The sequence below is a fragment of the Haemaphysalis longicornis genome, unplaced genomic scaffold (assembly GCF_048455015.1).
Source record: "Haemaphysalis longicornis isolate Haplotype H1 unplaced genomic scaffold, Haemaphysalis longicornis Haplotype H1 scaffold_7, whole genome shotgun sequence".
Taxonomy (NCBI): Eukaryota; Metazoa; Arthropoda; class Arachnida; order Ixodida; family Ixodidae; genus Haemaphysalis; species Haemaphysalis longicornis.
In genome coordinates, this window is record NW_027526422.1 from 6,681,596 (window position 1) to 6,694,399 (window position 12,804).

At 47.3% G+C, this 12,804-nt stretch overlaps 1 protein-coding gene across 5 annotated transcripts in view; it reads left to right on the plus strand.

Annotated features, from left to right (window-relative positions):
* LOC144144382 (uncharacterized) overlaps positions 1-10,624 on the plus strand; it is a 525,773-nt gene extending 515,149 nt beyond the window's left edge. For all 5 annotated transcript variants that reach the window (XM_077675804.1, XM_077675805.1, XM_077675803.1 and 2 more), the window contains 2 exons: positions 7,856-7,995; positions 8,702-10,624. In XM_077675804.1, coding sequence (XP_077531930.1) covers positions 7,856-7,995; positions 8,702-8,964 — 403 coding nt within the window. In that variant the 3' untranslated portion in view covers positions 8,965-10,624. The remainder of the gene's footprint in view (positions 1-7,855; positions 7,996-8,701) is intronic.
* The last annotated feature ends 2,180 nt before the right edge of the window (positions 10,625-12,804 follow it).

The window sequence follows — 12,804 nt, forward strand, 5'->3', positions numbered from 1 at the left end:
AAAAAAAAAAAAACACTTAAAAAATAAATTACATACCTGGCATTTTTTAACAGCGGAGCTGCTGTAGCTGCCGTAACGTAACGTGTTAAACATTGCCAATAAATTACCATTAAATTGACAATGAATAATTAAATAACTAATAAATTGCCGAGCGCTGGTGAGCGCGTGCCTCGCGGCGACCGCTGAGCGTCCCCAGCGCACGCAAAGGCTTTAGCAAAAAAAAAAACTGCGAAAGCCTTGAAGAGCGAGAAAATGCCGAGCGCTCGTGAGCGCGTGCCTCGCGGCGACCGCGGAGCGTCCTTTGCTTGCGCCGTGGGCAACAAAACTGGGTGCACACTACCGCTTAGAAAATTCCGCTTGAAAAATTTGATCTTGGGAAAATAGGCTACGGTCGAACAGCAGGCGACGACCGGTAAATTTCCGATACACGGGTTACTATGTGCGTTACTTGCGCTACTCATGGCGCTACATGAAGGTGTCAACTCTCGCGGATCCCTTATTTCCTGTAACGTTTGGCAAAGAAAGGAATGCGTAGTACTTCCATAAAAGCCTACCGAACGTCCAGAATAAAAAGAAAATGCGGGCGCGCGAAGCACGAACGGCAGACTCAAAACCCTACCCGCACGATAAAGTACGAGCTGACCGATGCAGTGCGCCTTATACCTACCAGCAGGGAGGAGTGCTCCTCGGCAAATACAGGGCTAGAAAATAGCTCACTTTGGGACCTTTTTAGTCCTGCACGTATTAATCGTTTCCTGACTATGCATGCGATCTAGCTGTAATATTACTGCGCGAAGGGAAGTCGACACCCGCAAGCGACTTCACTCAGGGCTCGAGTCACGCTTCCGTAGAGGAATAATAATAATAAAAAAAGATGTGCACGCTATTTCCGTGGTCGTCCTCGTAACATCTTTGAGCACAGCAAGTTACACGGCAGTATTTGGGCATCTTGGACAACGATAAATGCCGACGTGCGCGTCGCTAACCCCGGGCTATCATGTTTACAGCGGTATCCGGAGATCCGGGAATCCCCCAACATGGCGGAAACGCGCGCGGTTCCCGCGAGAGGGCGCCAGTTTTTGCATAAGTTCTATTGCTTAAATGCGGTTCAACGCAAGAGCGTGGCTTGCTGAGGACTCCACCGCCTCAGCAAGCGCGCGATTCCTCCTCTCTTCGGTGACCGGCGCTTTTCCGGCGCCCAATCAGCGCGTGCCCTGTGCCAATAGACTTAAAATCTTTGAGTACGCGTATACAATGCATGCTTCACCCCTCCCTATGTTTCACGTAAGTGGAGATGGCCCAGGATTTCTTTTTTTTTTTAAGTACAGCGTCACAGCAACAGCACAACTAGTGCCTGTTGAAATGAGACTTGCGCAGCACTCTCATTCCAGCGGCCTGCGTTCGGTCCGCGAAACTGTTGTCCGAACTGCTCGTAGCCGCACCGTTGCCCGTAGGTTAGGTTGTCAGAGGCTCAGCACATGGAACCTGCGTGCTGCTTGACAGACGTCGACACTTGGAAAAAACCTAGGATTTTACGAATACCAGAGCTGCATATCCTATACTCGCGCACTCATCCGTGATGCGGTGTACGTACCCGCAATTGTTGTGGGAAAGTGCTTCCTCTTCATGGGGCTACGGGGAGAGTAAGAAGCGCACTTTTCGTCGTGCCCTTCCTTCCGGCTACGAGAACCAAGTAACGACAAAATACTGGGAGAGAGAAGCCGTTCCGGGAGGAGGTCAATCAATCAATCAATCAATCAATCAATCAATCAATCAATCAATCAATCAATCAATCAATCAATCAATCTGCCAGTCAGTCAGTCAATCAATCAATCAATTATTTTTATTTCTGTGGTAACACAGTTGTACAAAGTAAGGAATGTAATACAGCAAGAGGTCCCACAGTTCGAGGCGAAAAGCGAAAACGCCCGTGTGTTCGCGCACGTTAAAGATCCCCAGGTGGTCAAAATTAATCCGGAGCCCTCCACTACGGCCTCATCGCCTGGGTTGCGTCGGCGAGTTATACCCTACAGTTAATCAACCAATCTTTTACACATTGACCAAGAGACAGCGAAACGAGAATCACTTTGAAGCAAGCTTGTTCAACAAAGCTGTGTTGCATAGCTAACGATAAAAAATTGCTGTGGTGTATCTTTGGTTAACCCTAGTTGATAGCGAAAACTTCACTGCCCTGGCTGGGCCCATTGTCGGGGTGTGGTCGAGGGGGTGTTTAGCAGTGATATTCACACGTTTCCAATAAATGCACTGCTTGTTCATCATCTTTCTTCGCCTCACGGCGTTATTTAAGCCTCGCCGCTATACCAGCGACCACAGCTGGATGTTCGTCTTCCTCCATCGCACACGGCTCTGCGCCGCACGTGGCCTCCTGGCCTTCCTTTGTGGCACGCGCTTATCGCTGCCGCGGTGGTTACTTCTCCTTCCTCCTCCAGGGGGCGACACGGGTTCCGCGCACGGCTCCATTCCCTCCTCACCTATCTCTCAGGAGAAGGGTTGCAAGCTGGGTTAGTTGGAAATACATATTCTTGGATGAAACCAGCGCGAACTTAGACAAAGACAAAGGAAGTGGAACACCAGTTGTATCGTCGTGCGTTTGAGAGAGCATGGATTGTCATCAAAGGGCCCCCATCATCCCATCATCCCATCTTTTTTCACGTTGTACTAAGTGCAGTGGTTGTAAACCTAATTTTCTTGCCACTGGCATTTTATTTAGGCCACCCCGCGATATCATGAAACCGTTCCACATAGCAGAAAGAGGACACAATTGTGTCAGCCAAGCAAGCCAGTGTCTTCATCCCAAAGAGATTGCATATCTGGGTGGGCCTTGACTGTAGCCGGTGTCTATCTAATTGTCTTATCACCGTGGCTTTTGTGAACTTTTTTTGCTCATGCGCAGTGCTTTTTATTATTTTGCGTTGTGGTTATATTCACCTTTCTTGGTGTTAAACTTTAGTTTTTAGACCATCGGCTGTATTTGTGTTCCCCTACCTTTGTCTTTGCTTAATTTTGCGCTGGTTTTGTCCAAGAATAAGCCTATCTCTCCCCGCCATCGGGCCACTCTGCTCCCGTGCCGGGCGCTTGCGGAAGGAGGTGTGGTTTGACCTCTAGCTCTCAAGGTCAAACTGGTCACCTCCAGAAGACTGCCCCAGGTAGCGTTGCTTTGTTGCTTTCGCAACAAAAATCATTTGCCCAAAATTGCCCGCGATGGCACGTCCGACAAGTGCAACGGAGGTCGCACAACAATGCTTTACAAGAAGAAATAGACCGACGTTTGCAGATCCGGCTTTGATGCCGCATATTTAGCCATTGACCATACCTGAAGTTAGTCTTCTTCGTGCTCGTGCGAAGCAGAGGAAGCGGTCAGTTACGCATTCAGCATCGACTATGTGTTAAAAGAAAAAAAATTTTAGTTCCCCCCTTTTTTTCCTGCGGTCCTCGGCGATTTTGTAACGATTTTTATTATTGTTTGTTTGTTTGTTTGTTTGTTTGTTTGTTTGTTTGTTTGTTGTTTGTTTGTTTGTTTGTTTGTTTGTTTGTTTGTTCTACCGCAATACAGGAGGAGTTCCTGCAATTCCATGAACTGTCCGGGGGACTCCCATGAAAAGATATCAAACACTGTTACAGGGGAAAAGCAGCGACAATTATACGTTACTGAATAAAGCAACCTGATTAAAACGAAAAAAAAAACAATTCCCAGCCAAATTAGTTTAGACATTGCACTAAAGTAATACATCACATGAAATTTTGAACACTGCAATCATAAACATACCCAGAGCATAATTCAGAGGTTAACTGTAAACTCAAAGCTGACGGAATAACTGCGTACAAATAAGCATAATTAAGGAATGACGAATCACTGAAGAACTGTGAGGGATTCAGCATACGTCATTCGGGGTCATACTCTAGAAAACAGTGTGCAAAAACTATAACAACAAATTAAAATGGCCTTGCATGTCAAAGCGACTACAAAAAAGAAACTCCGCTGGGGCCAATTCAAGTAATTGAGGCGTCTTTTTTTTTTTTTTTCAAATGAGACAGATCCAGAAAGGGAAACTAAGGCGTATAAAACTGCAGTGACAAGATAAACTCGTCAACTTTCCCATGAAAAAGGAAAGGCAAGAAAATAGTTGAAATAATGCCCTGAAAACGCGTACGCAGATCGTAGTTCGTACCGAAAATGGGCCAGATCCTGCTGTTTCACGGAACAAAATGAGCCATATCCATCTGCCCAATGCGAGTTTGTTTTTGGCTTGACTGTTCAGACTGTTTCATTAGTGTTCTCAGAAGTTTTTTTTTTTTTTCTTTTCGGTGCTGGCGTATTATGAATTCAGACGGCAATTAGGAGATCGGTGAAAGGTCTGCCCCAGATGTCAACGAGGAAGTGAACGGAAGAAGAAGTGAACGAAATAAAACTGAGAGATCTGAAACAATGATTTCATTTCGTCTGACCTGTTCCTACGAAATACCTCTAGTTACATACTTGCCACTTTAGTGCTTATCTAAATAGCCAGAGCTTACAAGCCCTGGAAAATCTCCCCCGCCCCCCTCTGGCAGTACGAACCACTTCATCAAGATGAAGAATATATGAGCAGCCTTTTTGTGAAGCGTTTCGGAAATTCATGGCACAGCGGTCAAGAGCTTGCTTACTTCGTGAGTGCCTTAAGGCGTGCCTCAGAAAATTATATTAGGGAAGAATTCGTAAAGGTCTGCTAATGGTGCCAAGAGGAATCACCAGCTCTCCATGTATAGTTCTACTGTTCTTGAAGCTTTGTTGCATATATTTTGTGTCTTTTCCACCAAAACTTAATCGCACCATGCTTGAAAGTAAATTTAAATAAAGTTTTCATAAGAATGCCGCATGAACTTTAGTGTTTCAAGTCAATATGAGCCAAATCAAAACTTATCATTGCAATATTGCTTAAATTCATGGCATAATTTTTAATTACTTGTGGCCATGAACTTCCCCTAACTCACATCTAAAATAAATCATGTAGTAGCTTTGTCGGCATCACATTTAGGTCCGGTAGCAAACTTCCTCTTGTTTCTCAAATTCGCGTTAGGTGGATCCGGCTCATTTCCAAAAAAAAAAAAAAACGCCTCACTTGCTTGTGCTATATAAAACAATAACTAGACAGCAGGATTTTTTTTTTTCGTCGTTGCTGCGACCCGATCTGCGAGCCACATTTACGACCAACACCCTCTATTTGTTTTTGTTTTTTCTATTTTGCCACATAGGTATTTTTTTTCTCTCTGGTTAGTCGCGACAACTTTTTTTTCTCGTGAGGAGAAACCGGTTGGAAGCCGGCACGGAGCAGCGTTATCTTTTCACTCCAGAGCTGAACCATTTACGTCGAAAGGAAGCGAGAACGGGAGTGAATTTTTTTGAAGCTCGCATTTGACAGCTCGTCGCTATTGGAGCCCGGATAGTCTAACGGCGTTGACTACTGCTTATCTGCACCCTAACGCGCTGTTAGGTTTCTTTTATGTCGTTATATAGGTACGCAGCTCTACTACAACAGGCAGCTGCAAAATCGAACTACCTTACGCAGGGTTTGAGATAAAGAAAACCTTGTCACTACTAAAGCCGTTAGTGCGGAAGAATACGTTTATTTATCTAGTAATTTTGAGCAGCTTCAGCCACCTCTTCCTTTAAAAGTCGCTTTTACACGTACGCAAAACACACACACACACACACACGCACAGACGCATATATATATATATATATATATATATATATATATATATATATATATATATATATATAAGGTTAGTAGAGACAGAGACAAACCAGAAATACGTAGAAAAAAATAAGTTTACTGACGTTGCAGGGAGAGGACTCCCTTTCTTCAGAGTCCTCTCCCTGAAACGTCAGTAAACTTATTTTTTTTCTACGTATTTCTCGTTGGTCTCTGTCTCTACTAACCTTATGTTTTTCGCGCTCTGTGTGAGTTTTCTCTTTTCAAACTATATGTATATATATATATATATATATATATATATATATATATATATATATATATATATATATATATATATATATATAATGTAAGTAAAGACAGAAGACAGAGACACGCGAGAAAAACAAAAAATGAAGTGAAGTTTGTTTTTCTCGGGGTGTATCTGTCTTTTTTTCTCGCTCTCTTCGTGAGTTTTTTTGTTACCAATATATATATATATATATATATATATATATATATATATATATATATATATATATATATATATATATATATATATATATATATATATATATATATATATATATATATATATATATATATCCACAGCGCTTCGTCAAGAGACCACTGCTACAGGAAATAAAATCAGCCGAGCGAGAAACGAGCCTCGAGTCCATCCAGATCGCAACTTTAAAATTTAAAAATCAAAAGAAGGGTTACGCGACGCTCGGACTTCCTATTACACAGAGCAGGCACTTGCAACGAACTTACGCCGGAATCTCAACGCTTGGCTGGGAGTTTCACTCGTTTCACTCTTGTAGAAACGTCTATAAGCGCCCCCTGCTTTTTTTTTCCTTTTCTGACTGGTCAAGTCGGCTACCTCTTGGGACTAATCGCCATCCTGATGACGCCGTGCCGTGGTGTGATATCGCGAGAGCCAAGGCGAAGCGAAGGGCGTCAGGGGAAAAGCGAATTTTTTCGCTCCAGAAAGGAAAGTAGGACAAAGAATAAAAAAGCGGAGTCAATGCTGCAGCAATGAAAGAAACGCATTGTCTTTGTTCAGCGGTCGGCGGAGGTTTTGGCGCCTGTACAGTTTTACCGATGCCAGTTTCTCTTCTGCCACCTCTGGGCTCCATCCTAGGCGCCGTTTTTTATTGTAGCAGTAGGGAATAAAAGGGTGCAACAAAAAGAAACTGTTGATCGTCGTGGCTCACCGGTTTCCTGGGACGTAATCCTTTGCCCCATTTAGTTTCTCTTGCTTCTGCCACAGACTGTGGTCACGTACAAAATAAAAACGAAAAACGGAAAGGAAGCAAGAAGAGCGAAGGAAGAAATGCAGCCAAAGAGATGCTGGTTAGAACGAAGGGTGCTCTGCGGCGTGCAGGGTCGTTTCCCGTCAAGATTGAAGTTGTTCGTCCGGAGAGAAATTCGCGCGCTGGTGGCGCAGTTTCGGCGGCTCTCCCCGGTGCAGCGTGACCCGTCGCTTCCCCGGCAGTGACTAGCTCGTTAAATTTCTATTTCTCCAAACCTCTTTTCGATTGGTATCTTTTGTTTAAATCATTGTTTCGGACTAGAGGACTGTGCCCCGCCTGGTATTACACGCCCAGATCTCCGGACACGCGATCCGGGCAGCAACCATCAACAGAACCTGCAACCGTAATAGAACTGAGTGTGTCGTTTCTGTAAGGCTTTTTGTTATTTTCTTTTTTTTTACGCAACAGCTAAAACTTATTTTTAGCTTCGAAACAGGGACAAGAGCGCGTGCACACGCCCCCAGCGCAGATCATATTTTTTACTCTAATCGCATGCTGGGCCTCGTCATTCGCAAAATTCGCACATTGGTCACGTTGATTGGTCGTTTTGGGCCTTGTGGTTAGGCCCTCCTGCGGCATGTTTTCATAGTGTACGTTAATAGAAGCCTTCTGGCTCAGAGGCTTTCGCAATCTGTGGGTGTCGTCCAGCTAAACGTGGTACTCAATGATTACCTTGGTGCACTGCGTTTATAGACGGCCAGCTTGGAAAAATAACGCCAAAAAGACGCAGACGCAGTTCAACGCTGAATTGTGCTCGCAATGTGCGTTTTCTCGTTCTTTTGTCTCTGACAGATTTGTTTCTGACCACCCAAGTTCTCACCTCGTGAATGTGTCGGCCGTTCGCAGGGTCCAGTACATCGAGGCCGGTGCCTTTGACGAGATGAACTCGCTGGAGTGGCTGTACCTGCACTCCAACGAGATATCCACGCTTGACTACAACGTATTCAAGCCACTGCTGGGCTCGCTCACGATACTGGATGTTCACGGTAAGGACGCAACTGTGACGCCCCTCAGGTTTGCCTACTTGGGCTCCGTTTGTTCAAATCCACGCAGCTCTGTCGAAGCTGAGAACTGGCATCGGCCAGTGGGGGGAGCGGGCCAGCAACATGTGCTCTGTCTGTCCCAAGCCGAGAACGGATGACTCTGCTGCGGGTACTTCTTTTTTCCGCGCGATGTCAGACGCATCGCCGCATTCTCAAGTTTCAACACTGCAACACAGAGTTAACAAAATGATCTCCCACTGTTGTTTTCCTGCGCCTATTGTGGTGTTTCCGGCGGGGCACCACTAAATGGTTAACCGTCCGGCGCGCGCTGTAAATTTCATGGCCTTGTTTACTCGTGTTCGGCAGCTTTAAGGAAGATGGTCATTTGTCTGATATGGCATTTCATGCAAACAAAAAAGCTCTGTCGCCTCTCGTTCTGGAGAGGAGTGAGGAGGAGGGGCTTACAGACGGCAACGAACTGAGCGAGAACTACCTTCTGCCTGTTGGCATTGTGAAACGCTGTGTGTGTGTGTGCGTGTGCGCGCGTGTGTGTGTGCGCGCGTGTGTGCGTGTGTGTGGGTGGGTGGGTGGGGGGGGGGGAAGGGAATGCTCGCGCGCGTGCATAAATAATCGCCAGTAGTCGTCATCACCGATTCCTCTGATACTAACCCCGATGCGTGTGTCGTTCCCTCGCCCCGCCGTGGCGCAGACAACCCGTTCCACTGCGACTGCGAGCTGAGCTGGCTGCGGCTACTGCTTCAGGGCCAGAGCAACATCGTGGTGAACCAGCCCCGAGAGACGCGCTGCGCCTCGCCCGAGGAGCACGCCAGCACGGCGCTCGTCCAGCTTCCCGGCATGCAGTGCGCCGCGCCTTCCTCGCTCCACCCGGGCGGCCCGCTGCTGCTGCTGCTGAGGACTGCGCTGGCCGCGTACGCGCTCCGCTCCTTCGCCCTGGGCGGAGGCGTCTCCTGAGGCCGGCGTCACCACCCCTTCTTCTGCGACGCCCTGCGAAAGACGCCTCCTCGCCTTCGCCCACTGCGAAACCACGCTTACTCCGTGAGGAAAGGGAACACCCTTCATGCGGCCAACTAAACGCGCCCCTCGACGCCCCAGGCTCTCTGTGATACCTGAGGGCTCATGTCACCCAGGGGTGAAACGAAATTGCAATCCTGTTGGCCAGATGTACTAATATGTGCGCCGTTTGTTCTGTGTCAGTTCAGTTCTCGCGAAACCCTGTATATATGCCCAACAAGGCGCTGTTCTAGTTGCTCAGTTTTCCCCAAGACTTCATGCCTTAATCTCAGGAGCACGATCTAGCATTTCCTCCTTTGCTAGGCCAATTAAGGTACGCCTTTTTGCGTGTGTGGGTATTCGGAACCTTAAATTACAGTACGCTGGTCTCAAACAGCCGAAGCCTCGTGCACAAGTGGCATCAGATGTTTCGCAGTTGGCGAAGTCGAGGAGCTCTTGGGCGCGGACGTTCGAATTGGAGCCTCGGTTGTGTGCGCGCTCGTCTCTCGTGCTGTGAGTGGTCGGTCGAACCAGCTCCCGTGACAGCCAGCTGCTCGACACCGCTCGTGCCATGATCGCCGCGGCTTAAGTGCTAAGCCTAACCTGGCGCCAGGCCTAAGCCTAACGCTTGGTATGTTTCCCCTTCCTGGCCGCGTGTGCGGTGGGTGTGTCTGCCTGTGTGTGCGCGTGTGAGTGCGCGCCAGTCGGTACATGATAGACACAAGTGGTGACCCGCCGGTGTACCTGTGCCGCATTCGCCGTTGTGTGTTTTCCTCTATGGTCGTCACACTGCACCAGCAACAAACATACGGCCTGCGTCTCCCCCTGACGTCGTCTTCGTTAACACAAGAGTTGCGACAACGAAGACGAAGAGCGGGTCGTGCGCAGCACTTTTCAGGCGTAGACCGACCTTTTACACTCCCAGAAGCTCAGTGAATGGACGTGAACAGTACGTCGAGATCCGCGCTGCATTGTGGAACAGGAAATATACCTCGCTAAACTCCTCTCGCACTTGGGAACCATGTGACAGTGTTTGAACGTTACTCACGTACCAGGAACAGTGTCGAGGAGGTCCCCTGCCGAAGTGCTTCGCGAACATCGCGTATAGGTGCTGCTTTCCTTCAAGGCGCTTTCAGATTCACGGTGGCGTGACTGGGAAGAATGTGGTGGACAACGTCTGCTGTTTCGTTTTGTTTCTGAAACTCCTACGGCGCCATTCCTGGCGCAACTGAACTTTTTTTTTCTTGTCCCCGAGCGCACGGTGACACGCACGTCTTCGTCTTGAATGGCGGAGCATTTCGCTCCTGGCGCGAGGAATGTCACATCGCGCTCGCTGTTGTCGCATTCTTTCTTTCGTGTTACTCAAACATGCCTCGGTGCTTAGGCACCGCAAAATAGTTACCGTGTCCTCGCCTCTCTTTCAAACAGCCACTGCACTGTCTCACCTAGGCGAAACCTTGGAAAGTGTGGTATAATCACCAAGCCGCATCTGCAGCCGACGACATATCTCATTGAGTGGTGCCTCTGCCACAATGCGCGCGAAACGTGTCCAAAATTCTGATGACGTCATCGACTACGTGACCGTAACACGGCATCGTGGTGTACCTTGACTATGAGTGGAGCGGGTTCTGATGGTTGAGGGCGGCATTGTGCGAAAAAAGAACACAACTTACGCTCATTTATCCATATTTCCGGGCCGTTATGCGGAGACCATGCAACGCCCGTGGCGCACCCGAACAGTGAGATTACAGGCTGCGACATCGAGAACGGCGACGCCCCAGGCACGGGAGCGCCGTCGAGATCCCGAAGTTCGCGCACGTAGCACTGCGGCACAGGAACGACGCCGGGGTTGCCGTGGGACAACAATGGTGCCTAAAGAAGAAGTGTCGTGGAAAAAAAAAACTGCGTATTTTTTTCCTCGGAGGGAACCGGTCACAACACAGAGTGCGATAGTTCAGATAAAATGCGCCCTTTCGAGATAGTCTTTATAAGAGGCACGCGCAGCCAGGCTTCACACGCTCACCGTTGACATGCCCGTTCTGCTGGGGGTACATCTCACAGCCCAATGCGACTTGACTGCTGTCCTCTGCGGTCGAGCGGCTTGGGTTGGTGTCACATAGAAGGTAAGATTACTACGACGCGCGAGGGAAACGTACAGCCCCATGTTAGTCTACTAGAATAAAACTATAGTTCTTCGGGGTTTCATTCCGCTAATTAGCTAGGAAGTACGCTCAATCCCGATTTACAAAAGAACATTTTTTGCTTTGTGCTCTCCTTGCACTGCGCCCAGCTTTGCTGGTCATCTTTCATCATCGCAGAGTGTAAAGGCAGTGGTTTTTTTATTTACTCTTTTCAGCAGAGGTCATTTTCTTTACCGGACAACAGCAGCAACAACAACAACCACATTTTTTAGCAGAATTGGGCACTTAAGGCTTTCGCATCAAAATAACAGCCATGCACTTGCATAGTAGTGCAATTGTAAACTACTAAAAGTTTGAGGAGTAAAGGGTTTTTTAAAATTATAAATACTAAACATATACTGAACATTCTAATTTTTTCCCTTTGTACTTTCAAGTCTCAATTCTGGTAACCGTACATCAGCCGAGAACCATGTGGAAATAGACGTCTCTAATAAACAATCGAATACTTCATCACTGCATTTCCCGTGCACGGTCCATTCTTCGTGTGGCTAATTGGCATTTCAGTACGCATAGGTTCACTTTATTTCTGGTTTTTTAGGGGCGAATCCCTTTAGCGGTTTGGACTGTTGGCGTCTCATCTCGTCGTCGTCGTAACCATCGTCTCATGTAGTCACGGTACTAAAACTCCGGGACACTCGTTTGCGCCTCGCGGTAGAACGTAACGCGTACTAAAAAAGAACACCGCCACACTCGTTTACGCCTCGCGCTAGAACGCTTCATGCTTCAAAGACACGAGACTTTTACAGCAAAGCTGTATGCCTCTACCCCCTGACGGATTCATCTCCATTGGCAAAAATGCCAAGGCGCCAAGAATACACTTCTACACTGCGTGCTTCGCCCCTCCCCAGGTTTCACATTAGTGGAAATAGCCCGGAATTTTCGCATTTAAGATTGCGCACCGGTGGATTGAAGGTGTGACCAAACCGTCGTCGTGGGTGGTGTGCGTAGTCGTGGTGCCACTCGCGCAAGAAGTGCAACGTGAACTTACAGGCGTTTTTCTTACAGATACGAAGAAATGGTAGAAAGAACTTGATGTTGCAAAAAAAAAAAAAAGACACCACATATCAGACTAAGGTTTTATGGGAACGTCTGCCTTCATGGAATGTTCAATTTTCCCCACTGGGAGAACTGCACTGCAATGCTTTCTGTTCTCTCGTGAACACACCGATAATACCACACAATTTTCTGCCGATTTAGTTTCAATCAAGAATACGGGGGTGATTCAAGCAGCGACAATTATTATGTTATGTGCCTAGGCTATATCAGTAAATCCGTGTAAAGTTCGATACGGCACCGGGCTCCTTAGAACCACTTTCAACAGAGCCGAAGTTACGAGAAATACAGAAGCATTGAAGCCTGTCTCGTGCTTATACAGTTGCTAGTGTTAGAAGTGGCTCTGACCCTGCCAGTCTGGGTGATAAATTTATGGTACTTAGAGAACACAACGGGGTTATTCCATAGGGGCATTTGTGTACATGAACATGTGTGCACGTACAGTCGTGGACAACTGAAATACTAACACAAAAATATGAACCGGAACACGCAAACTTGAATAATACCGTTCATGGAGATCCAATATAATGGTGCGACGCTTTTGGTA